This window comes from Lepus europaeus, chromosome 5, assembly GCF_033115175.1.
Source record: "Lepus europaeus isolate LE1 chromosome 5, mLepTim1.pri, whole genome shotgun sequence".
In the NCBI taxonomy this organism is placed as follows: Eukaryota; Metazoa; Chordata; class Mammalia; order Lagomorpha; family Leporidae; genus Lepus; species Lepus europaeus.
This window is the reverse complement of record NC_084831.1, coordinates 121,578,945-121,597,816: the sequence shown is the minus strand read 5'-3', so window position 1 is coordinate 121,597,816 and position 18,872 is coordinate 121,578,945. Positions and strand designations below refer to the sequence as shown.

Below are 18,872 nucleotides of genomic sequence, written 5' to 3'. Positions count from 1 at the left end.
ATAAATATCATAGTGGGTTTTTTTTTTAAATAATCAATTAAAAAAAAAAAAAAAAAAAAAACCTCAAGGGGGCAGCTTCTGACTTGGGATACCTGCCGCCCACATCGGCGTGCCTGTGTTCGAGGCTCGGCTGCAGCGTGGATTCCAACTTGCCACCAACGTACACCCTGGGGCAGCAAGTGTTGGCTCCCAGTGGTTGGGTCCCTACCACGCAATGGAAAACTCCTGCTCCTGGCTTCAGCCTGGCCCAGTCCCAGCTGCTGCAGGTATCTGAGGAGTGAACCAACAAGTGGGAGATCTCTGTCTGTCTCTGTCTCTGCCTCTCAAATTAAAAAAAAAAATTTTAAACACAAATGTAAGAAGTGGGATGGGTGTTGTAGTACAGCTGGTTAATCTCTAAGTCACTTGGAACACCCGAATCCCAATCAGAGTGCCTGGTTTCAGTCCTGGATACACTTCTTCTTCTTCTTCTTTTTTTTTTTTTAAGATTTATTTATTTATTTGAAAGGCAGTTACAGAGAGACAGAGAGATGAAGAGATCTTCCATCTGCTGGTTCACTCCCCAGTTGGCTGCAATGGCTGGGGCTGGACCAGGCCAAAGCCAGGAGCCAGGAGCTTCTGCTGTGTCTCCCACGTGAGTGCAGGGGCCCAAGCACTTAGGCCATCCTCTGCTGCCTTTCCAGGTGCATTAGCTGGGAGCTGGATGGGAAGTGGAGCAGCCGGGCTTTGAACCAGCACCCATATGGGATGCCAGCACTGCAGGCCAGGGCTTTAACTCTGTGCCACAGTGCTGGCCCCGTTTTGTTGTTTGTTTGTTTGAGGCGGTAATCGAGGTAGCAGAGTTTAATGACGAGAACACACCTGACAGACTGACAGACCAGGCAGGTGTCTCGGTAGAGAAGTGAGAGCTTTGCTTTGTTTCTCCCACAAAGAGCTGCCTGAGCACGCGGGTGGGCGGGTGGGTGAGCGAGGGAGCTTAAAGGCAAGGGAGAGCTCAGATAACCTCACAAGCTGGAGGCCTTGGAGGGGAGGGAGCATGCACACGCTTGCTTTTGGCTGGAGGAGGGCCTTCACGGCAGAAGGGACAGCAGGTGGTGTGGACGTGTGGATGCGCGGACAAGTGGACGCGGCCTCGCTCGTCACACCCCGGGCAGGACGTGGCCGGGACGGGGGTGGCTGCACGGTGCCTCCATACATTCATCTACCAAGAGCCGAAGGCAGCTGCCACAGTGAGGAAGGAGTCACGAGAAGCGCGGGGAAGCTGGGGACAGCAAGTGTGGGCGTCGGTGACAGATGAGGTGTCAGCTGCCTGGCAGACACAGCTGAGGCTGATCAACACACGCCCCTCCCACAAAGTCGGAGGCCCCTGTAGCACTGCCTGACATGGAGGAAGGGCTGTGGGGCTGCCTCCCCGCGGGGCAGCTGGCGGGGCGCAGGAGGAAGCCCCAGGAGCTCAGCCCTCCTCCCCACTGGCACCCTGGGGTGCTGGCTCCCCTCGCACCCAAGCAGTCCTCTGCTGCAGCGCCCTGCTCAGAAGGAAACAGCACCCAGCATGAGCTTTTGTCTTTTTAATAAAAAATAAACTGTGCCAAGCAGTTTTCTGAATCTCAAAACAAATAGAAGGGGACAGGAGAGAGGTCAAGGGTGACCGAGTAAAGGCAAGAACAAGGCTCAGATTGCTCCTGCCATTCTAGCCTGGGAGGAAGTCACAATCTGCCCCAACGGGAGCAAGAAGGAAGGTGGTCAGACTTCAAGACAGACTTCCAGGGCCTCGGTGGTGCATGGTTGGCGAAGGGAGCAGGCAGGGCAGCTCCCTGCAGAGCCCTAGGGACCCCTGCGCAAGGAGAAAGTTGGTGTCCAAGGTGGCAGCTGGGTGCAGAGCGGAGGTTCACGGAGAGGTATGGAGATGTTTGGAGTTCATCACCTCTGGGTCCTGTGACCACTGGGTCTCTTAGGGTCTCCTGGAGCAGTGTGTTTCTAGACGGCGCCCCCCAGAATGGCCAGGACTGAAAGATCTTCCCCAGGTGCTCCGGGCATCGTGCAGGTGCAGGTCTGGGGAGCCCCCACGTGCTGGGTGGAAGGGAGTCCCATCAGGAAGGCAGGCTGGGTGCACAGCCCCCACGGGTGTTACTGGTGGCACAGGTGGCAGGAGAAGGTGCTCTTTTGCACTACTCTTATCCTACTGGGGGATGCCCTGCTCCGAGACCCCCCCCCCCCCCAGCAGCATGGCCAGGCACCTGCCCTGCCTCACAGTCCCTGTGCCCAGAGGTTAAGCCACCTCGGGGCCCAGGTGATTGTTGTCAGCGTCCACGTCACTGGCAGAGGTCCTTTGTTCCTTGGGGGGCTGCAGGTGCTGCTCCCTGCTCAGTGGGGCCTTCTCCCTGGGGGGCAGCATCTCACAGCCTTGGACTTTGCCCCGAGCCCGAAGTGCCCCCAGCGGGGAGGCAAGGAGGACGATGAGGGCTCCAGACAGCACCAAGGCGAGCAGGATGGTGACGGCAAGAAAGTGGGGCCAGTAGGACCGCTGGTCAGCCAGCGCGGCCCCGCCGCTGACCCTGGTCAACGGCACCTGCACGCGCTCCCGGGGAATGCCGGTGAGTTCAGGGTCCAGCGCCAGGGGCTGGTCTTGGCTGTCCACCCAGTAGGAGACCACAGGGTACGAGAAGCCGTTCTCAGTGGCCATGCACTGGTAGAGGCCCCCGACTCCATCCCGGGGCATCAGCAGGAGGGAGCCATTGTAGACTGTGGAGGGCGTCTCCTGGATGGTGGCTGCGCCGTGAGTCCAGTGGTAAGAGGCCAGGGCTGACAGGCGGGGGCAGGGGAGCTCCAGGATGGAGTTGGGGACAGCCAGGACTTCCTTAACTGCAGAGAAAGAAAGCGGCAACAGGTGTGCGGGAGGAAGATGGGGGACCCCAACGCTCACCTCCGGTGCCACTGCAACTCCCCAGATCAATGCTCACCCCTTCTCTGGCTCTGGCCTGGACCCCACATTCACCTCCAGTCCATCTCCCTCTAAGTCAGCCTCAATCCTGAACACCAGCTTGGCCCGCAGCTCAAAACTTACAGCCAAGCCCCAAATCCAACCCAACTCTGAGGCTGAGCTCTGGCCCTGCAGGAAGACCCAGCCCTGCCCAGAGTCCATAGACCCTTTGCTCTCCACCCCCAACCCAGCTCAGTCCCACACTCACTGATCTGTGGGCGGCTCTGGGGCCGGTGGCTCCTGCCCATGGGGCCATTGGCACAGGCCCACCCTGGGTTCCCTCGCTTCATGTCCTGCTTCCAGGTGTTCCTGAGAGGGCAGGGAAGGCAAACACAGCCCTTGAAACAGACAAAAGTGGGCAGAGGAAGGAAGAAGGGAAGGAAGTGCAGGGGCAAGAGGCTGCAGGTGACCAGTGGGAATGGAGAGGACAGGAGCCCAGGACAGCCCGCATAGCTGGAGGAGCCCAGCAGTGACTGTGCCAGGAGCTCCTGGAGAGAGGACAGCAGCGGCAGAAGCCGGGTAGGAAGGGACCCGGCCAGCCACCTACAGCTGCCACCAGGACTAGCACTCACAGGCTCGGGGCGGACAGGAAGCGGCACATTTGGGACTCGAGGTGCCAGGCGCAATGCGGGTCCCGGGCCAGGATACAGTCCACACAGCTCTCGTAGACACTGCAGTTGGCACGGGGGACCCTCCAGACGCCTGCTGAGGAACCCACGAACACTGCGTCCTGGGAGACAGAGGCAGAGCATCAGGAAGTCCCAGCAGACAGCCCCCACCCCTGGGTCCCCCAGGCAGCCCCACCAGAAGGCCAGGTCTCTTCTCACCTGGGCGGGGACCAGCTGCAGGTTGCGAACAGGTTCCTGGCGAGGGAACAACTGGATCTCCTCCACCAGGTGGGCGCTGCTGTCCTCACTCACCACAGCCTTGTGCAGGGCGCCCGTGGCTGTGGGAGACAGAGCCCAGAGCATCTCCCTCTGCCCACACCTCCCCAGCCGGCAGCAGGCCCCGCCCCCGCCCTGTCCCCGCTGTGCCATGGCGATGGAGCTGTTCTCTTGTGAATGCCCAACAGTCCCTGGCCACTAACCCCCTAACAAACGAGAGCCCTGAAGAAGCCCAACACACAGTTGACACCGCGCCCAGTAACCGGGCTGGAAACAGAACCCTGAGACGCGGCCCACCGGCCAGACCCCTTTTCTACAGCTCCCCCTGTGTCCTGGACTTCAGCCACTGCTCCCTCCACAACCTCACCTCCTCCTGAGCCCTGCGCCTGCCACCTCTTCAGCACCTCCCAGTCCACTGGATGCTCTAGGCCTTTCCTGCCTACAGAAAGGGGATCCAGGCCAGACCCCACCCTCCCTGCAGGCACCGCTCCCTCCAGGCCTCTGCTCCCACTTCCTGAAGGCGTCATCTCCACTACCCCGTGTGCAGCTCCTCTGAACCACTCACTCTTCACCCCTCTAACGTGGCTTCCCCAAACCAGCAGCTCTTGCTAAAGCCACCTAAGACCTCCCTGTGTGTGGCCCCCACCTGCTGAGCTCAGAACGGGTGGGTACTGGGCTGTGTTGCTTTCCCACAGGGTTTTCAGAGCCCAACAGGGCACCAGGCACGGAGCAAGTGCTCAGCAGGCATGAATGAAGGAGTGAATGAGTGAATGGACTCAGAGGAGCCACTCCTCCCCCAGGGGGCAGCCCCCCTCTAGTCCTCAGCGGGATGTCCTGGAGTCCTTACTCACCGGTGCCCAGGTACAGGACCAGATGGCTGCGCCCCTCCAGGTCCTGGGCCGTCTCCACCGCCAGCTGTGTGTACTCCACACCGGACTTCACCAGCAGGGGCACGCCCACCACCTGCCCATCCATCAGATAGTGGTCCTTGATGAAGGTCAAGGCTTTATCGGAGGAGGGGCCCACGGAGCACTGAAGGGGGAAGCAGGCAGATGAGGCTGGCGTCCCTGCTGGTGTCGGTCGTCATTCCGGGCGGGGGGCTGGCGCTCAGCCTCTGCAGCTGCTGGCTCTGAGCTGCAGCCTCTGCGCGTCTGGGGTCTCCGCCGCGGGGTGGGCACATTCCCAACACCAGCAGGTGAAACGCACGAGGACACGCAGGCAGTCAGCACAGGGCTGGGCCGGCGCTGAGTCACTCAGGAGCTGTGAACACTCGGGACGCCCTCCTCCTTTGCACCTGCACCCGGGATGCCTGGCAGCCGGCAGGAGGCACCGTGTAGGCAAGGGCTGCAGCCCCAGGCATGGCCCCAGACCTGGCACACAGTGGGTGCTCAATCAATGCTGGCTGAGTTGATGACTCAATGAAGGCTGTCACGGAAAAAGGAGGTATAGCCAGCCGTGTTTCTGTTCAGCCTTTGCTGCGTGACTCCGGAGGGCCCCTGCTCCACGGCAGGCCTCCTTTTTTCTCACCCATCAAGTGAGGGGGCTGGACCGGCTGTTCCATAAAGGCCCTGCCAAGCCGAGCAGGCTGTGGCTCTGGGACACCTGGGTCCCCATCTTCGGTCACAATCCTTGTCCTCTGTCACCCATGAGCTGGGTGCTTCGCCCAGTGGCTTTACCTCTCTAAGCCCGAACTTCCCCATCCATAAAGCGAGGCTCAGTGCCAAAAGGAACACATGCACCTAATCTCACATCCTCCCCAAAGGAGTTTTTAAAAGGCATAAACCTCCCGGGGTGGGGATACCACGAGAGAAGGCAAAAGCATGCACGTGTTTGAGCAGGGGGTGGGGGACATGGAAGGCCCGCAAAATCCTATCATCTGGCCCTGCCAAGGCGAGCGCAGGCAGGATTTGAAGCTCACTCCACCCACAGCAGGCTAATTCTTCACTGGATCATTTTGTGTGGCCCGCGAATGATGTCGCAAATGTCCACACGGCCCTCGGCAGAGCAAAGGTTCCCCAGCCCTGAACAAACGGTGAAGACTTAGAGACAGAGGAGAGGCTCCTCCCAAGGCAGCCCCGGGGGACCTCCCTGAGCACCTGATTTACAAGGAAGAATTCCTAAAGTTTATGAATCAGTGGCTGCGCTACCCCTGGAAGCCGGGTTCAGGGCAGGCTAAACGAGGAGGATTATGGGAAAGTCTAGGCAAGGACACAGATTCCCCCAAGCTCCACACGGCTGGGTAGCTGCCCTCCTCCCCAGTCTGGCCCAAGACTGAGGTTTCTTCCCCAGAGAGGGTGAAGTAGGGGGCCTTGGATGCAGTGGGTTGAAATGCCAGGAGACAGCCAATAAGTGAGACTGTCCCCACACCCAACCCTCCTCTGTGGCTCCCACGCCGGGAGCCAGACCGGCACCCTCCGAGCAGGAAATGAGACCAGTCCAGCCTAGGTGCAGGCTTTCAGAGCGATGCTGGAGGCCACAGAGAGGTGGGCAGAGAGCCTCCATGTTCCTTACGTGAGCACACAGCCAGACTACCAGACACGCGGGTAAAACCATGAACTTGAGGCAAGGAAACAAACAAACAAAAAAAAACCTTTGAAAAAGGACAAAAACTGGGAGGGAACCGTAATGATCTGAGGAGCAGAAAACTGCTGTCACCACTGTGTCCCAAGCAACAAAACAGCCGTGACACCATCCCAGCACACAGGTGGGCGTATGGCACGGCGGTTAAGCCGCTGGCAAGGACTCCCACAACCCAGACCACAGTGCCTGGGTTCAGGAACCAGCTCTGCTCCAACTTCCTGCTAATGGGCACCCTGGGAGGCAGCAAGTAATGACCCATGTAGGTGGCTCCTTGCCACCCCACGTGGGAGACCCAGATGGAGTTCTTGGCTCCTGGCTTCAGCCTGACCCAGTTCTGGCCATTGCAAGCATTTGCGGACTTGACCCACAGGTGTGAGCTCTATTTCTTTCTCCTCATCTCTCAAATAAATTAAGTAAAAAGGAACAGAATGCTACTAAAGAATATTCCTGAGTCCACAAAACGAAGGCAGAAGGAAGAGCACATGACCACAACAAAGCAAGTTTCATCCCAGACCAGATCTGAAACGGACCAACTCTCCAAAGGCCATTCCTGAACAAGTGACAGGAAGTCTGCCAGCTGCGCCCAGAAATGCAATCATCAAAGCCAGACTCCGGAGAACTTGGGATGACAAGCCAAACAAACCACAGGAGAAGGGGCCCGGCTGGCACTCACATTGCGGTGACCATTCAAGTCCCAACTGCTCTGTTTCCGATCCAGTACCTGGGAAGGCAGCAGAGGATGGCCCACCCACACGGGAGACCCAGATAACTCTCCTGGCTCAAGGCTTCAGCTTGGCCTAGCCCCAGCTGCTGTGGTGATTTGGAGAGTGAACCAGCAGATGGAAGTCCTCTCTCTCTCTGCCTTTCAAATGATTAAATCAATCTTTAAAAAATATCACAGGAGGGGGCCAGAGCTGTGGCGTAGTAGGTAAGCCTCTGCCTGTGGTGCCAGCATCCCATATGGACACCGATTCATGTCTTGGCTGCTCCTCTTCTGAGCCAGCTCTTTGCTCTCGGGAAGGCAGTAGAAGATGTCCCAAGTCCTTGGGCCCCTGCACCCACGTGGGAGACCCAGAAGAAGCTCCTGGCTCCTGGCTTTGCATCAGCTCAGCTCCAGTCATTGTGCCCATTTGGATGGAAGACCTTTCTCTCTGTCTCTCTCCCTCTCTCTGTCTGTAACTCTACCTCTCAAATAAATTTTTCAAAATATCAGAGGATAAAAATAGAAAATGGAAAGGAAACATACAGATTAAAAGAGACTTAGGAGCTGGCGCTGTGGCATAGCAGGTAAAGCTACTGCCTGCATCTCAATAGGTGTCAGTTCAAGTCCACTTCTGATCCAGCTCTCCGCTATGGTCTGAGAAAGCAGTAGAAGATGGCCCAAATTCTTGGGCCCCTGCACCCACGTGGGAAACCTAGAAGAAGCTCCTGGCTCCTGACTTCGAATTGGCCCAGCTCCGGCCATTGCGGTCATCTGGGGACTGAACCAGCGGATAGAAGACCTCTCTCTCTCTCTCTCTCTCTCTCTCTCTCTCTCTGCTTCTGCCTCTGCCTCTCTGTAATTCTGCCTTTCAAATAAATAAATAAATCTTTAAAAAGATAGAGAGAGAGACTTAAAAGAACAACCAGTCACAGTTTGTCGATCTTACTTGGATTTTGATTGAAATATACAAACTATATATATATATATATATATTTTTTTTTTGACAGGCAGAGAGGACAGTGAGAGAGAGAGAGCCAGAGAGAAAGGTCTTCCTTTTGCCGTTGGTTCACCCTCCAATGGCCGCCGCAGTAGGCACGCTGCGGCCAGCGCACCGCGCTGATCCGATGGCAGGAGCCAGGTGCTTATCCTGGTCTCCCATGGGGTGCAGGGCCCAAGGACTTGGGCCATCCTCCACTGCCTTCCCGGGCCATAGCAGAGAGCTGGCCTGGAAGAGGGGCAACCAGGACAGGATCGGTGCCCCGACCGGGACTAGAACCCTGTGTGCCGGCGCCGCAAGGCGGAGGATTAGCCTAGTGAGCCGCGGCGCCGGCCATACAAGCTATATTTTTAAAAACTCTCAGAGCGTGCACAGCAGACTTAGGATGTGGTTTGCAAGTACGATCTGTAAAATAACTGGGATGAATTCCCACATATACCTATGTAAATAGATTTGTTAACAAAAATGTGCTTTAAGAAAGGGTAAAATCACAAAAAAAGAAAGAAAGAAAGGGTAACATCTGTAAATAAGTGGATTTATAAATTAAAAGATAAACTTGGGGACTGGCACTGTGGTATAGCAGGTAAAGCTGCCCTGGTGACACTGACATCCCATATGGGCACCAGTTCAATTCCTGACTGTTCCACTTCCGGGGACCCTGCACCCACGTGGGAGACTCGGAAGACTCAGACCTTTGGCCTGGCCCAGCCCTGGCTGTTATGGTCATTTGGGGATTGAACCAGCAGATGGAAGATCTTTTTCTCTGTCTCTCCCCTTCTCTCTGTCACTCTGCTTTTCAACTCAACAAAACAAAGCTCTTTTAAAAGAGAAAAGAACGTTGAAGGGCCAGCCCGGGAGGCCCTCCCGTCCTCTGGAAGTCGTTTCAAGCTCCCGCAGGGCAGGGACTCAGGTCTGTCCTGCCCACCGCTGTAGTCCTGGCGCCGAGAACAGCGGCCCACGTCCTCAAGAAACACATGCTGAATCGGATGAAATCGTTCAGGGAAGCTCCTTACACTGAAAGAAGCAAAGGAACGAACTGTCCATTCCTAAGTGCCCAGCACAATAAATGAAGAATTTCATCAAAGCACAACTCCGTGACACTTCAGAACCCCAGGGTTCTGAAAACACCTCGATTCAAAGGGTCAGGATCAAAACAGCGTAGCACTGGCAGCCAGAAGCCAACAGATCCAGCTCTTTAAAACTGGAGGGAAAAGGATTTCTCTTTGAGAGGTACATGCAGCGAGCCACATGATCAAATAGAAAGTAGAATAAAGACGGTTTCAGATATGCAAGGTCTCAAATGTTTTTATCTGCCATGCATTCTTCTCCAAGAATCTATCAAGATCACCTCCACTGAAATGAGATCCTGGGGCCGGCGCTGTGGTGTAGCGGGTTAAGCCTCACCTGCAATGCCAGCATGCCATGTGGGTGCTGGTTCAAATGCCTGTTGCCTCACTTCTGATCCAGCTCCCTGCTAATGCACCTGGGAAAGCAGTAGAAGATGGCCCAAGTGCTTGGGCCCCTGCACCCATGTGGGAGACCTGGAAGGAGCTCCTGGCTCCTGGCGTTGCATTGGTCCAGCTCTGGCTGTTACAGACATTTGGAGAGAGAACCAGTGCATGGAAGATCTCTCTCTCTCTCTGTCACTCTCTCTCTCTCTCTCTCTCTCTCTCTCTCTCTGACTTTCAAATAAATAAGTAAAAATTTTTTAAAAACCAAGATCATATTTTTTAAAAAGAGGAAGCTGTGGAAGGTAAGAAACATGAGTACGTCATAGGGAGGAGCAGAGGGAATCTCCAAGTGACATGCAAGGGAGATTCCAGACGGCAGCTGCTCCAGATGTGGACGGCGCCAGCCTGGACAGGAGCTGAGACTGCTGGCACAGCTGAGGGGCCTATCTTCAGAAGACACTCAGATAAATCAAGAAGAGTTTGAGGCTCAATTAAAGATAAGAGCTTAGGAAACAAAATAAGCAAAAAATAATGAAGATAATTACTAACCCCAGGGAAAAGAGAAATTATGCAAAGAGGTAAAGTAACCATGGCTTACTACCTGGCTCAGTTGCAAATAATCAGAGTTATCATATAGAGATAGATCTGGCCAAGATGCCTGTATAAGCACGGCAGGACACCGCTGGAGGGGGCAGCGCTGGATTGGTGAGCCAGCTTTAGAAGCCACTGGAACCGGATCTGTGGTGCTTGCTGGTTCCTAGGGTGTAGGCACCAAGCCTATGTCATGTCACCGCACACAAACTTGGGAAGAGATGTGAAAAAACAGTTCTTGCCAGCTGCTTCAAGATGATTCTTTTTTTTTTTTTTAAAGTTTTATTTATTTATTTGAAAGTTAGAATTAGGGAGAGAGAGAGAGATCATTCATCCACTGGTTCACTTCCCAGATGGCCGCAACAGCCAGGGCTGAGCTAGGCTGAAGCCAGGAACTCCATCTGGGTCTCCCACAAGGGTGGAAAGGCTCTGAGCACTTGGGGAACCCTCTGCTGCTTTCCCAGGCCATTAGCAGGGAGCTGGATTGGAAGTGGAGCAGCCGGGACTCAAACAGGTGCCTATACAGGATACTAGGGTCACAAGTGGAGGGTCCACCTGGTACACCACAGCACCAGTCCCTCAAGCTGTTCTAACACACCACTGAGTGAGGGTGAGAGTGGGGGAACCAGGTCAAATCCTCACCTTCCAGAATGGGAATTCAACACTCTCTGAAAGTGGAACAACAAGGAATAGCAACGAGGGCCAGCGTTGTGGCACAGCCAGTTAAGCTGAGGCCTGCGACAACGGCTACCCCCAGGAGTGCCGGTTCAAAGCAGCTCCTCCACTTCCAATCCAGCTCCCTGCTGATGTGCCTGGGAAAGCAGTAGTTGATGACCTAAGTGCTTGGGCCCCTGCCACCCTTGTGAGAGACCCGGATGGAAAAGATCAGCTGAAAGGGTTGAAGGAGGAGAGGAAGTGGGGATGCTTTTGGTAATCAACTCTGTAGATGTCTGTGATCCCTTAACTCATGTACGTATATGATGGATCAGCAACAAGATGGTGGCATGTGATGTTTTATTTAAAAAAATTCATAGAGGCCGGCACCGCGGCTCAATAGGCTAATCCTCTGCCTGCGGCACCGGCAAACCGGGTTCTAGTCCCGGTTGGGGCACTGGATTCTGTCCCGGTTGCCCCTCTTCCAGGCCAGCTCTCTGCTATGGCCCGGGAGTGCAGTGGAGGATGGCCCAAGTGCTTGGGCCCTACACCTGCATGGGAGAGCAAGAGAAGCATCTGGCTCCTGGCTTCGGATCAGCGTGGTGCACGGGCCGCAGTGCGCCAGCTGCAACGCCCATTGAGGGGTGAACCAATGGAAAAGGAAGACCTTTCTCTCTGTCTCTCTCTCTCTCTCACTGTCCACTCTGCCTGTCCAAAAAAAAAAAAAAAATCATAGAAACGTGTACCATGAAAAAATTACTCATGGATTTCAATTTTTTTGCACCAAATAAATTTATCTTCTTTATGTTTATTTATGTTCCTCTACTTGAAAGACAGACCAACAGAGAGAAAAAGAGAGAGAGAGGGCTCTTCCATCACTCCCCAAATATCCACAACAGTCAGGGCAAGGCCAGGCTAAAGCCAGGAGCCTGGAACTCCATCCGGGTCTCTCACAAGGGTGGTAGGGGCCAAAGCACTTGAGTCATCACCTGCTCCCTCCCAGGATACACTAGCAGGAAGCTGGGTTGGAAGCCAAGTAGTCAGGATTCAAACCTGCACTCCAATATGGGACACAGGCTCCCCAGGCAGCAGCTTAACCCACAGTACCACAAGCCCAGCCCTAAACATAGCTTTAAAACCATCTCCCAAGAACTTTTTGAAGTACCCTCATCTATAAGTCTGACAAAGGAAAAAAGGTTAATAAGAATGCAGGGGAAGACGCCTAAGACGGTACTTCTGCACTTGACACACATCCATGTCCTCTTAGTGCCTCAGCGATAAACCCTATTATTTGGGGTGCTCTTACCCTCGGGGGAAGGCCGCCCTGGCACCTGCTCCGTAAGACGCTACGGGACACCTGCAGAACGTGGGCAGCAGGAGCAGGTGCACGTGTCAGCAGACGGCAGGGAGCACTGGCACGCACTGGGCACCTGCTGTGCCGTCACGTTTCTATGGCAGTGTGGGGGCAGTGCTCAGTCTGGGGGTGGTACTTACGCTGCCCGGCCGGGGGGTGATGGGAGGGCCCCTGTACGTAGTCCAGCGTGAAGTTTCTTTGTTCAACTCCTTGTACGTTCCCTCGAAGACCCACTCAATGTCCCTGAGCGAGAAGGCACAAACTGCAGAACTCTTGGTCCCACCGACCTGCCTGGAGACAAGCACAGTGGCTCACTGGCTGTGGTCTCCTCTGCCACACCAGTCAGCACCCCCTCCAAGGCCCTGCCCCGCCCCAGTGGGAAACCCCAGGAGGGCATGAGTGTGGAGGCTGGGCCACCCCCTGGCTGCCTCTCCTTCTCCATGCTGCGTGGATTACGGAGAGCCATGGAGTTTCCCTAACTCTCGTGGAGGGCCTGGCTCAAGGCCTATCTTTGGATCTGTAGTGTGATTATCCTTAATGAGACTTGATTGGGGCACAGGTCCTGGGGTGGCTGTGCCTGCCCAGCCTGGCGGGGCTGTGCTCACAGGAGGGGCAGTGTGTCCCCCCCAGCCTGGCTCCACATGAGGCCCTTCTCCTTGGGGGTCCCTTGGCCTCAGAGACCCCACCAGTGCCTGCCTACCAGACCAGCTCTACTTCCTGAGCCCTGCTCTGTGGAGACCGATTTGTTCTCCCCTGTCGTGAACCCGACTATTGCACACACCAGGTGCTCAGCTCTGGAGCCTGTGGCTCTCTGGCCCCACGCAGACCAGACACCTTCGGTAAGGAACACTGTCAGCAGGAACCTGAAGTGCTGTGGCACCTTGGCAAATCAGTTAACTCTTTCCAGTCTAGCAAGCAATGATTGTGTTTTTATCTTACCACACTGATGGTATATTCCCTCTTTGCCTTGGCCCTTAGGAAGCGCAGGTGGCTGGCATACAAATATAACACATCCTATGAGAAGCGTTTGCAATGCACTGACCCCAGCCCTGACTTCTCGTGTTCTCCCTTTGTTCCCATTGCCGGCTCTGCTTGTTGACTTTGAAGCTTGCCTCTCCTAAACTGCCTCCTTTTCTTTTCAGAACCAGGCAGGGCATACGCTAGTCTGACACCCTCAGAGCTGTCTTTGTTCCATGAACATGAAGGGCTTGAGTTGAATTCCTGGGAGGTAGCGACGACCAAACACGACTGGAAATGCAGGTATACGCTCGGCCGCAGCGATCCCGCACCAGGGCTTCCTGGGGCCGCAGACCCAGAGTCCAGGCTCCCACTCTCCAGCCCGGCTGCTCACCACTGGGAGGTGAAGACTGCGAGGACGCGGGCTGCGGCGGGAGGGTCGGCCGGCAGCAGGACCGCATGGCGGATGATGTTGAAGGGCAGCTGCCCGGGCTGGGCGCACAGCAGCTGGGCCTTCAGGAAGGTGGTCCACTTCTTCTGAAGCAGTTTTTCGCCGCCGACGTCATTCTGCCCACGAGAGGGGGCGGAGTCAAGGGCAGCCCCCCCACGGGGGGGGGGGATGCAGTCCTGCCATTGCCGCCAGCCCACAGGCTCTCCCGCCGCCCAGCTCTGGCCAGCCCCACTGAGCCACAATGCACACCTTGCAGACTTGAGCCACCCGGGAGGTGTGCAGCTTCTCGAAGAAGTCAAACTCGCTGGCTGTCTCCTCGAAGAAGAAGTAGACGACCTGGGTGGACGGGATGGCAGCCACGAAGGAGGCGTCCGCTGCAGGCAGGGGGCAGCGGACCGGTTAGGGACGAAGCACCTGCGGGCCCGGGGCTCCTCTCGGCGAAAACCAAGACACAGGCTGCCTCGGCCCCCACAGCTCCAGGTGGGTTGGTGATGGGCGTGCAAGGGCGGATGGGACTTGGGCTTCTTCCCTGCTGTCCCCCCTCCCCGGCCCCCACGAGGAGTGCATGTCCCTCAACAGCTGAGTGAGTCACAGCAAATCTCGGGGCCAGGTGTCCAGGGCTCAGGGGAGGGGCCAGGCCGCGCTGGCCTGGGGCCGGGTGCTTACAGTGCAGCCAGCAGAGGAAGGTGTCTGTCTTGAGGACCGGCTGGGATCCCAGGGTGCGCATCAGGACAGGCTGATTGCCCAGGAAGTTGTTCATGGTGCCCGAATAGAGCGTGCCATCTAGGAGAGGGGTGGGCAGGAGGGCGTCTTAGCAGGTGGAGGCCTGCCTAGGACCAGCCCCCTTCATTCCTTCTGTACACCCCCACGCTGGGCACCCTGCTAAGGTGGCCCCAGCAGGTGTCCGGCCACCATTTCAGCCTTTCTACGGCTCCTCCCCAGAACACCCAGCTCAATCATTTCCCAGAGTCACCCGCTGATCCCAGAAGGTAACTGTGTCTCCGGTCCTGTCTGCTTCTTCCCCGCTTGTGGCTTCCCAGCCCCTCGGGCCTCAGTCTCCCTCTGAAACCGTCCCTGTCCCCTCCCTTGCGGCGGTCTGAGCAGGAGCTGGTGGCTGGGTGCCGCATCACCCTCTGAGCTTGTGTTCGGAGGTTGCGGCCTCCCTCTGTGTGTCCCCCGGCCTTCCAGAGACTCTGCCACCTCCCATGACCCACAGGGTGCCCGGAGGATGGGCAGCGTGGGGCGGATCCGGGAGCCTGACACTCACCCACCAAAACAGCGGTGTGCTTGTGGGCGGGGCTGAAGGGGCTCTGGCCTTTCCCCTCCACGACCTTGTCCTCAGAGACGGGCAGCAGGAAGGAGTCTCGGAGTTCCTGGAGGGGGGTAGAGGCTGGGGGCCCAGAACGCCAGGGTCTCACCTCTGGGAAGTGAGGGGTGGAGGGAGGAGGGAAAGAGACGGCGAGGGCACCTGGTCTGGGGCCAGGAAGCTCTCGGGAGTCCCCGAGTTTGGGTCCCCAGGGAGCAGAGTTCCCTGAGCCGCAGAGGATGGGCTAGGGTGGATGCACGCGGCGGTGCTGGGCGCCATCACTCACAAGGAAGGTGCAGGCGGGGCTGAAGGCGAAGGTGCCGCAGGCGTAGAGGTGGGTGGCATTCAAAGAGACCAGGACGCGGATGAAGTTGAAACACTGTGTCTGGGAGACACAGGGAACTCAGGCTTCCAGGCCCCTCACCCCAAGCTCCGGGGTCCCCAGAGCTTCCCCCATCACCTCCTAGTGGGGAGAAGTGCAGAGCAGTGCCGGGTAGTCCCTGCCATCTATACAATGCCACCTGGGGATCACCACGCACACAAGTGCCCAACCTGAGGGCAGCGAGTGATGGCCTGGGCCCGCCCAGAGCCCCCAGACCCGCCTCCACTCACCTCGACTACCTCCCTGCTGGGCGTCTTACGGGCACACTCACTCTTCTTCCTGTCGCTGGCTGGCCAGGGTATCTGGAGTTGGAGAATTGAAAGGGAGAGCGGAAGGGAAAGGAGGCTGCGCCAGGTTCCCGCTGAGCCCCGCCGGCCCCTCCCCCGCCCAGGCTGGGAACCCCAGAGGGCCTGGTGACCCCAGGACAGGCTGTGGGGCAGCGGTGACACCAGCGTATTCTGATGGTCCCCAAGCCCATTGGGACACAGCTCCTAAGGGATCCGACAGAACTGGCTTTGGATCTAGGCTTAGCCACTCCGAGACTCAGCTAGGCTGCAGGCGTGAGCACCTCCCCTCTCGCACGGCAGCGGTTGTCACACGGCACATTTGTGGGGGAGGCAGCTAGAGACCTGGGTCCTGGGGTCACACCTTCGAGAAGCTACTGTTTCTGCCAGCGCCCAGTGTGCAGGTGGCCAACGACCACACGGGAAGAGACACAAACGCCGCAGCGGATGGGCGCTGCCAGCTTCGTCCCTCTCTCTGTCTCCCACACATGGCCCTGCTGCCAGTGGGCGGATAGCGGGTTATTGGTGCCCTTTGACTCTGTGTTTATCTCCTAGGGCAATGATTCCTTATCAGCTTTTGGCAATTCCCAATACTCAACCACGGAACAGGGAGGCCACTCAGATACTTCCTGCCTGTTCCATTGTCAAGTTCCAGGCACCAAGAATCACTGCTGGTGGCTCCTTGGAGGCGACAGCGCTGGGCTGCTGTTCGCACACAGGCAGCCCAGGCACAGGGCGGCAGCTGGCCCCTCCTCCCTCGCACCAGCTCCTCACCATGTTCTTCAACCTTGGGACTTCTGGATCCTGGATATTCAAGGCCAGAATGGCCTCTCGGGCCCCGACGTACAGAGTGTCTCCATCTCCACTCAAAAGCAGAGTGTCAAAATCCTGGAGGCCCTTCTGGTGGAAGAAGCCAAGCGCCCTGCGTCTGTCCCCTGTTGAGAGGTGGTGAGGAGACAGTGATAAGGAGTTGGTGGGCAGGTGGCAGATTCCTGAGGTGGGGGGAAGGGAGGACCAGGGTAGGTGATGGCCCAGGGGTCGCTGCAACGGTGCTGCACTAGACAAGGACCTCTCGGGCCCCGCTGGCAGGATGGGCGGGGGGATCCACAGGCGGAGAGACAGACAGGAAGGTGTTGGCAGCCGCAAGCAGGAAAGCTAAAAGCAGACACGGCTGTGTGTCATGGCGGCTGTGGGTTTCAGGGTCCTCTGACCACCCCCGGCCCCACCTCCGCTTCCTTCCCCTCTCTCATTGCAGGAAATTTCCACCGCCCGAGCCACCATGAGCAGAAAGGCAACGTCTTCCTCCAGAGGACCCTGTAGCCAGGGAGGTGAGCAACTGCGTCCCCCAGGCGTGGGGCGTCGGCCGGGGTGGGAGGAGTCCTCGGGCGCTTCGGCCACCTGTTAGCTCGTTAGGCGCAGGGAATCTTAGGGCCAAAGGAGGAGCTGGGAATAAGGGGCGGAAGGTGCTGGAAGGGCTGGCCTCTCCACCAATGGCTGACCTGCATTGTCTGGGCTGGCTGGTGCGACAGTCCCTGCTGTGCCCAAGGGACCCTGCTCTCCAGCTCCAACTCCTTCCTGCTTTCCCCCCTCCACCAACCCCCACCCAAGCTGTAGGCGAGAGGACCAGCCGCCCACAGCATTGGAAAGAACCCAGCCAAGTGGTGCCCACACCCCAGCAAGGCCATCCTGAGTGCCCACTCCTGGAGCCCACGGTGCTGGCCGTGCAACAGCCTGATGTGATCTGTGTGGTTGGCAAAGGCCTGCCTTGCCCAGAGTCCCCATGGCCACCATAGGCTTTGGGGCACCTGGGGGTGTGAAAGCAGTTAGGGGTTTGAGCTGCTCAGCTTGGTGACAGTGACACTGAAGGAGAGAAAGAAAAGTCACCAGCTTTGGAGAACTCGAGGGTGCCATGCCCCTGGATCCCTGGTCCCTTGCTTCCAGCTCCCTCTTAAGACAGTCTCCTCTGGGTTTGAGTTCCTGCTGTTCTCTCTCTCTCTCTCTCTCTCTCTCTCTCTCTGTTCTATCTCTCTGCATCTTTGTTTCCCCCTCGCTCAGGTCCCCTCTCCCCCATGTGGCCATCGCCACACCTCCTGGCCATGGGCCACTGACCTGCCTGGTACTTGACCCTGGGAATGGGCCCCTGGCCGCCACTCCCCGCCGTCGTCATTGTTGTTGTTGTCGTAGTGGTCGACAGGAGCAGTTGGAAGAGGAAAAGGCCCAGGAGGCTGCAGGGGGCCGGGCCCGGGGCCGGGAGGGCCATGTTCAGCCAGAGGCCGTCAGCAGATGGTTCTGAGAAACCAAGTACAGGGCATTTTCTGAGCACACAGTTCTTACCACATCTCGCTGGGCGGCCAATTGGAGAACCTCAGGCAGCAGAAGTGTGTGCTGGGGTGGGGCGGGGGGAGCGCCAGGGGAGGGGACAGTTCCCTCTCTGCGAGGGCCTGCAGAGTGTCACTTCCATTCCCCTCGCCGCCGCCGTCGACCTGACTTTCCCCGGTGCCCCTGGACCACGGCTGCTGCTCTGTCTTCACCAGAACTTCTCTGTTGGTGCCCTCCCTCCCTTCCCTCTGGCCTTCTGTGGCCCAGAGGCCAGACTGTGGCCCCGACCCCCCGCAAAGGGCGTCCTGTGCAGGGGCGTCCTGGGGAGCTGCTTCCTGTCCTCCAAGCATCACTCCTGTCACTCTACCCCTTGCTGGCACCTGGCACTTCATGCTCCCCCCACCCAGGCAACCCAGGCAGGCCAGCCGGGCCTGGGGCAGCCTGCTCTGTGGGTTCTCTCTGCCCCTGAGCGCTCAGGGTCTTTGACACTTGGGCCTGCCGGTGCCTCTTCCTCCAGGGAGGCCACAGGAGTTCCTCCAGCATTTCCGGGGCAGTGTCTGTGTCGGGGTGGCCGGCTGGCTCCCCAGGCTGCACACTCTTTCCCCAAGACCACCAACACCAAGCCACCCGCCTCATCTCACCTACCCTGAGCCGGCAACCGTGGGAAATCCTGGTGTCCTGGCTTCGGGGCGGGGGTGCCATCCAAGAGCAAGAAGGAGGGGGTTCCCAGGCCCCAGGGGCAGGGGACAGAAGACTCAGCCTGGCTGGAATGGGAGTGCGGCCCTCCAGGTGCCCATCGCGCCCGAGCCGGCACTGGGAGCTCTGGGCCAGGGAAACCAGAATTTCCACCTCTCGAGTTGTGACAGATCCTGGCTCGGGCGGAAGTCGGTGGATTGGGAGGGGAAAACAAAAGGAGGCTCACCCGCCTCCCAGCAGACGGCGCACCTCTCCGTCCCGCCTCCCCTCGCCCCAGTCTATC

The 18,872-nt window shown here is 57.7% G+C and overlaps 1 protein-coding gene across 2 annotated transcripts; it reads right to left on the bottom strand.

Moving 5' to 3' along the window:
• Nucleotides 1-1,633: 1,633 nt before the first annotated feature.
• Nucleotides 1,634-17,834, bottom strand: SEMA4A (semaphorin 4A). Of its 2 annotated transcripts, none has more exons than XM_062193658.1 (14): nucleotides 17,684-17,834; nucleotides 16,349-16,509; nucleotides 15,530-15,592; nucleotides 15,195-15,293; nucleotides 14,870-14,975; nucleotides 14,269-14,385; nucleotides 13,852-13,976; nucleotides 13,546-13,718; nucleotides 12,335-12,485; nucleotides 4,716-4,896; nucleotides 3,808-3,926; nucleotides 3,553-3,710; nucleotides 3,189-3,289; nucleotides 1,634-2,862 (listed from the first exon to the last, which is right to left on the bottom strand). In XM_062193658.1, the coding sequence occupies exons 1-14, from the start codon at nucleotides 17,832-17,834 to the stop codon at nucleotides 2,270-2,272; spliced, it is 2,298 nt and encodes a 765-aa protein (XP_062049642.1). In that variant the 3' UTR covers nucleotides 1,634-2,269. The 2 variants fall into 2 exon arrangements, with proteins under 2 accessions (XP_062049642.1, XP_062049643.1); XM_062193659.1 differs by having other exon boundaries at nucleotides 15,521-15,592; nucleotides 17,684-17,768.
• Nucleotides 17,835-18,872: the final 1,038 nt, after the last annotated feature.